Source organism: Ylistrum balloti, unplaced genomic scaffold, assembly GCF_031769215.1.
Source record: "Ylistrum balloti isolate Yb309-2 unplaced genomic scaffold, AGI_CSIRO_Ybal_v1 Utg370810, whole genome shotgun sequence".
Lineage (NCBI taxonomy): Eukaryota > Metazoa > Mollusca > Bivalvia > Pectinida > Pectinidae > Ylistrum > Ylistrum balloti.
Genome location: NW_026782469.1, coordinates 303090 through 309593, shown reverse-complemented (window position 1 = coordinate 309593; position 6504 = coordinate 303090). Strand labels below are relative to the sequence as shown.

Genomic DNA, 6504 nt, shown 5'->3' with positions numbered 1-6504 from the left:
GAGATGTGTTTTATCTCCTGTAATTCATTATTCATCGCACTGTTGTCGAACATGCCTGAATGCCAACTTATGCAAATGGTCTATTAAAATTTCATGATTTAACAAGAAGGAATTCTGACGATCAACCAAGACAAATAATAAAAAGCAGACATATGTAGATAGTCATAACCCTTTGGATTCATGACTGCATTGCATGCAACCAAGACATATAACAAGATAACAACAGTACAGGGAGGCAGGCTCTATTTTCCTGTATTGGCAATAGAAATTTATATATCATTGGCACATTAGTTTTAGAGTTGAGTCATCAAAAGTGATGATTTAAAAATTGTGAGAAATGTGGCCTATTATTCATAGTCATTTGGATTGATTGGTTATTTCATCATATTATCTGAGAAGATTTTTGACATGAAAAAATGTGTTTTGAGAAAAAAAATACCCAAATTTACCAATGAAATATTTACTCGTAAGATTTTTATGTTGAATGCTTTAAATCACTATTTTTAAGCTTTCTGGAAGCGTGACGTGTTACAGCAACCAAACTTATCTTGTTGCGAGGTCACGCAGATCAATAGTGCATGTGATATAGCTAGACAAAATTACCATTCCAATATACATAACGGCCCGGAACCGATGTCCACACGATATATCGTAATGGTCCTCAAGAATACCTAAACATTATATTCTTATAGATTCCATGTGATGAATGAATTTAATTACTGACATGCAAATATACAAATATTCGACTATTGGTTACATTCAACACCCCATGTAATAGATCAGAATATGTATACATATACAGGTAATAAATATCGAGGCAAAGCTTAATGCAGACCTTTTTAACCAGACAGCGTCTGATCATTTGACCCTGTCATGTCTGGCTTTTCAAAAACACCTGCTGCCAATTCACACGCAGTTAACATTAAAACAATATGCATTTTCACAAACATACTTACAAGTTAACGTTTAAATTTTTAAATGTTTGCGGTTGCAATTGATGTTCTTTAAGGTACCTCACACTTAATTCAAAGTTTTCAATCCAGAATATCGTAACCAAGAATGGACGCCATTTTTCAACAAAGGTTTATCAAAATTACAAAATTGTAACAAGATGGAATTCTTCGAAAGTGGTTTTGATTACGGAAACTGTTATATCGATGCATTGCAATAAAATACATATTGTAATAGAATATGTTTAATAGACACTTTATTCTTGGATTAAAAAAAATATTTTTGATATTATTTGTATTTAAGTATTCCACTTATCCCGCGAATTTATATCTACCGAAATGTCGACCAAACTACTTCCGGTCCTGAACAACGTGAAATGGCGTCAAAACGCAAAGTGGAGTTTGCAGAAGAAGCTGCCGAAGGCGGCGACGAATCGCGGAGATTTAAAGGAAAGCACTCACTTGACAGCGATGAGGAAGATGACGATGCCACAAAATATGATGTCATGCCAGAAGATGAAATAGAAGGTTATTTATTTTCGCTGTACATTAAGCCTGTTCGCGGTCTTTACATTTGAATTTAATAAGTTAATTTAATTTACCACCGTGAAAGGTTGATGCTTGTATTTTTACAAATTGTACGTATTGTACTTTCTCAAACCTTCCACACTTAAAAAACATATCACCTGTGAGGTCGAAACCAAATCCCTCTCTGACAAAGAAACGATACTGGTGTATTTAGCATTATGTCCTTTTAATAGCAGGGTAATATTTTTTGTTCTACACTTGTGCCAAATTGATGTTGTTGAACTTGCAAACATTCTTTTCCCTTTATTTCTGTTAGGATTTTTCGACGTTGGAAAAACTACTATAACTGAATAAACCTTAGCTTTACAATAAAAAATGCACCAATTACAAATCAATTGAAAATTTGCTGCATTAATGAATGGAGTTTTAGTATCAAGTGATAGGTAGTATCAAAGCCTTTCCATTGCTACAAAATGCATACAGGTCACACAATGGTGAATGCTGCTCACAAATCACTTAATGTCAGTTATCAAGATAAAATATTCTATAGTCACCTCTGTACCAAGTAGCGAAAAATACTTTTCGACTGATCAAATGGAAAACGTCATAGATAACTTTGAAATTTGCATCTGATTGAAGCAAAGTGGCATTGTTTTTAAGTTCCATTCATCTTTTACTTCTGCACTTTTTAAACTTATGTGCCTGCAAATTTTGGTAGTTGCGCTTTGGTAGTATTCAAATACTACTTGAATTACCATTGAGCAGAGTGAGAAAAGTGTCAAAATGTTCCATTTGTACATTGTTTAAAAAAATTCTTAATAGTGTTTACACATAAAGTAGAACACATGTTTAGAAAATACTGTCAAGTATAACAGATACTTTATATACAGTGGTTATAAATTTCTGTTGACAGATATGTTGGGTTTTATTTTTGAGCAATTGCAATGATGGAAAATAGGAGGGAAATTGAAAAAAAATCTGTTAGCTTGTAGGACTGAAGTTTTTACATTAGGTTTCATTTGCAATGGTGGAAAACACGAAGGAAATTTCTTGGGAATATTGAAGACTACATAATCACGATTGGATCTTAAGTGTACATTAAATATTTGTGTTTATTTTAGAATATTGATCTCTCTACTAGTTATTGATTTTTACTTGCCTTTATAATTTCTAAGGACAGGAAGATTCAACAATTGAACGTGATGGTGAGATACAAATAACACCGTTTAACATGAAGGATGAGTTGGAGGAAGGACATTTTGATAAAGAAGGGACATACATCTACGACAAGAAAAAGGTATAGGACAAGAACATGGGTCTTACTTATACATGCTATTAAATCTTCATGTAATGCCAGATTAAATCGTTGTGCTATTCTGGAAATTAGAATATTCATGTTGAAAGTCAGTTGTCTTTATATGTTGATAAATGTATAGAATTTCTTTCTCCCTGAAAAAATATCTAAAAATGTGACTGTTTTTAGGAAATCAGAGACACGTGGATGGATAATATTGACTGGGTAAAAGTGAAAGAAAGGCCATTGTCCAGTAAATATGACGATGAAGATGATGATTCAGAAGAAGAAGTTGTTGACAAAGAATCAATTCTGAAAGAAATGTTGGAGTTTGTGAAACCAGGGGAGACGATCATGAAAGCCTTGCGAAGACTAGGTGGCAAATTCCAAACAGCAAGTCAGCGCTGGAAAGCAAAGAAGAAGAAACTGACTGTCAGTGATGAACAGAGTGAACAAAATGCCAAGGACAAAGAAAATATGTTAAAATTAACAGGACTGGCAGATCAACTCATACAGACTGGTAACATGGAAGTGTATGAAATGACATATGAGAAAATAAATTATGAGTTAAAGAAATTTGAAGACTCTAAACCAAAGCCTGTTAGTATTCCTGATGGTATGGACGATGATGATGCACTTGATATGTTTGCTGAAAGTTTGGACAAAGAGGAAGAGGAAAAGAATTCTGGAAAAAATCAATTAAAATCAGAGGAAAATGGTAAGAAGTAGTTTTTTTTTTTACTTCATTGACATATATATCTGTATATAAGCCCATTTTTATATTTACATTTTGGAGCTAAAGAGATTAGCTGTGTTGTCATAAAACCAAAAGAACAGTATTTAGGTCACCTGAGACAAAATCTCAAGGTGACCTATTGCGATCACCTTTTTCTGGCATTGCACATCCATAAACAATTTAACATTTTCAACTTTTTCATAAAAACCTGTGAACCGATTTCAATGAAATTTTCCAGAAACCTTCACTGGCCTAAGATGAACCAAAATAGGGATTATACGGTCCCCATCCTTATGGTAGAATCAAATACTCTTCGTCGAATAAAGCATCTTAAGGTGCTTTGCCACATTTGTGAATTTCATGACCCGAGGCTCTCACATTTCCCCATGGAGAGGGATTAAATTTTTGCTGAAGTTTTTATGGGCAAAACAGATTTTTGTGCTTCACTTGTTTAATTTCTGGTGGAAATATTTCAAACTTATTTAGAATTATGAATGAAGGATGACGCTTGATAGTATGCCCATCTTTGCTGGCCTCCAGTGGCTGATGGGCAGAGCCAAAAGGGGACAAATTTAATCTGATTTCAAAATTATTCTTAGCACCCACATATGATAGTCAAATGCTCTTCATGGATGGATGCGTCTTAAGGTGCTTTAATTACCAAATGGGTCTCACATTTCTTCCTAGGGAGTATGTAAACATTGCTCTAATTTTTATATAAGAATTGTATTTTTGTTCATTTCCCACTGGATTAGGATATCCTTAGTGTAGGATGAGTTTTGATGGTGTGCTGGCTTACTATCATCAATGTCACAATTTCTTTTTCATGATACTTGAAAGCTACTTACCCTTTAACCTTTATATTCAATATTGCTTATCTCAGGTGACCAGTATGGCTGATAGGCCTCTTGTTAGCTTAAAAACTCCAGTCTACATCTTTAATGCGTTTTCAAGACATCATGGCATCATCTTTGTGGAAATTGATATCGCTAAAAAATACTGAAAGAGAGTTGCTATTTATAGTCATTGTGAGCATTTAGAAATTTGAAGACCAGATGGTGAGCAACATTTTGCAACAAATGGAAAATAAATTCTATCAATTTACATGAACTTTTGTATACTTTCTAGCTGCCCAAAAGGACACGGCCAATAACTCTGAGGCTAAAACTGCTGACAGTGCAGAGACTGTTCTGCCTGACCCTTTAGAGAAACCTCCAGCACCAGACCCGGCAGAGGTCATGTGGGAGTATAAGTGGGAAGAACAAAGCGATGCAGAGTTGCACGGACCCTTTACTTCCTCCCAGATGTTACAGTGGACGGAGGAGGACTACTTCCCAGATGGTGTGTTTGTCCGTAAAGTCAACACTGATAAATTCTACAACTCTCGGCGGATAGACTTTGAACTCTACACATGATGGGTTTCTAGTGTTGGGATGTTTTAGGTTAAAACCCTTAACCAGATTCTCCATTGATTATGACCTCTGATGCCATTTGACGCAGTTTTGACCACCTCAGATCCATTTGACCTAATTTTGATCCAGTAGTGGCTTTGAATCCAACAGGTGATCTTAACCAATACCAAATGGTCCATTTATTTAATCTTTTGACTCTTATACCCTAATAGTGGATCAAAATATCCATATCATTTGTTAACATGATTTAAAAATTGGATAAACTTGAAAGCCCATCCAGATTATTTCCTATCATCTCACCAGAATTTACAGTGCATGCAGGAAAAGAGATGAAAATCTGACAATTTCTAAAAATGATTCATTGCTGATCAACTTGATTTGTAGATTTGTATGAAACCTCTTCATAAAAGTTTAAGACCTGAGGAATGCTGGAAAAAAGAACAAGATGATACACCAGATTGTTTTTCACTTTTTATTGGGATTGGGTTTTTTTTACCTAATTTTAGGATGAAAATTGTGAAAGAAATATTTCAAGAGTAAATTGTACATTTAGGAAAATGAACTTTTTCAATTTTTTTTTTAATTAACACTTATGATATCTTAATTGATAAACAACTTCAGTCCTACTGGTGGTATGATTTGGACCTCTCTGAAGAGTTTTACAATTATACAATGTATAGTAAAGGATATCTGGGACAATCTAGGAATATGTCGCTGATTAGTGATAAAAACAGACCAATCTTATTTTTCGGCAAAGACTTTTCCCATACAGTTGAAAATATATTCTAATACTTTCAAAACTAACAAATAAGAAAAATTAATTTAAAAAACAAATTAAATTTTCATTCTCTGTCACCTTTGATATTAGAACTACAAATTCTGGATGTATTTATGTAATTACCCCTTAGAGTATTTGTTTTCAAAATATACAAGATTTTATCTTTTAGAAAGAGTGAAGTATAATTATATTGTTATATTGATGGCAGCAATAAATACCATGTGTATAGATGTGGTATGATGGTGTTTAGTACACAATATTTTTGTGATTATTTCATTAAATGAGAATTCATAAACAACTTTTTGTTTGTTAATGTAAATGTGAACCAACTGTTATATCAATTAAAAACAAACAGCACAGAATTTTCATAATACCCGGTAATTAAAATATGCTTTCAGCAAAATGACAATCACACTGTACTGACTGTATCACAACATGCAGAACTGACAACCCCAAATAAATGACCATCACACCATACAAAATACACAGAACTGACAGTGATCATCTGTACTGACAATATAACACTACACGGATCTGACCACACAGAATTGATTATCAAATACAGAGGTGGCCATCACACAGACAACTGCCAATCAAGAGAGACTGACCATCACAAGCCAGATCATCACACAGAACTGATCAGGTCATCAGACATGAGTGACGAAACATGAATGGCCATTATGCACAGCTGATCAGATGACCACACAGAACTGACCAGATCATCAAACATGAGTGATCATCACACAGGACAGACCAGATGACCATCACACAGATCTGACCTGATGACCATCACACAGGACAGACCA

The 6504-nt window shown here is 34.2% G+C and overlaps 1 protein-coding gene across 1 annotated transcript; it reads left to right on the top strand.

Annotated features, from left to right (window-relative positions):
- Positions 1–1326: 1326 nt before the first annotated feature.
- Positions 1327–5996, top strand: LOC132558680 (CD2 antigen cytoplasmic tail-binding protein 2-like). The gene is made up of 4 exons (XM_060223276.1): positions 1327–1478; positions 2654–2775; positions 2962–3490; positions 4637–5996. Exons 1-4 carry the CDS (start codon positions 1328–1330, stop codon positions 4921–4923), a joined length of 1089 nt encoding a protein of 362 aa, XP_060079259.1. The 5' UTR covers position 1327; the 3' UTR covers positions 4924–5996.
- Positions 5997–6504: the final 508 nt, after the last annotated feature.

What these genes read in the sequence shown, in the direction of transcription:
- LOC132558680 (XM_060223276.1), top strand. Translation starts at nt 1,328, where the DNA reads ATGGCGTCAAAACGCAAAGTGGAGTTTGCAGAAGAAGCTGCCGAAGGC. An exon ending in GCCAGAAGATGAAATAGAAG is followed by an intron (nt 1,479 to 2,653) that starts GTTATTTATTTT and finishes ATAATTTCTAAG; the next exon opens with GACAGGAAGATTCAACAATT. An exon ending in ACATCTACGACAAGAAAAAG is followed by an intron (nt 2,776 to 2,961) that starts GTATAGGACAAG and finishes GACTGTTTTTAG; the next exon opens with GAAATCAGAGACACGTGGAT.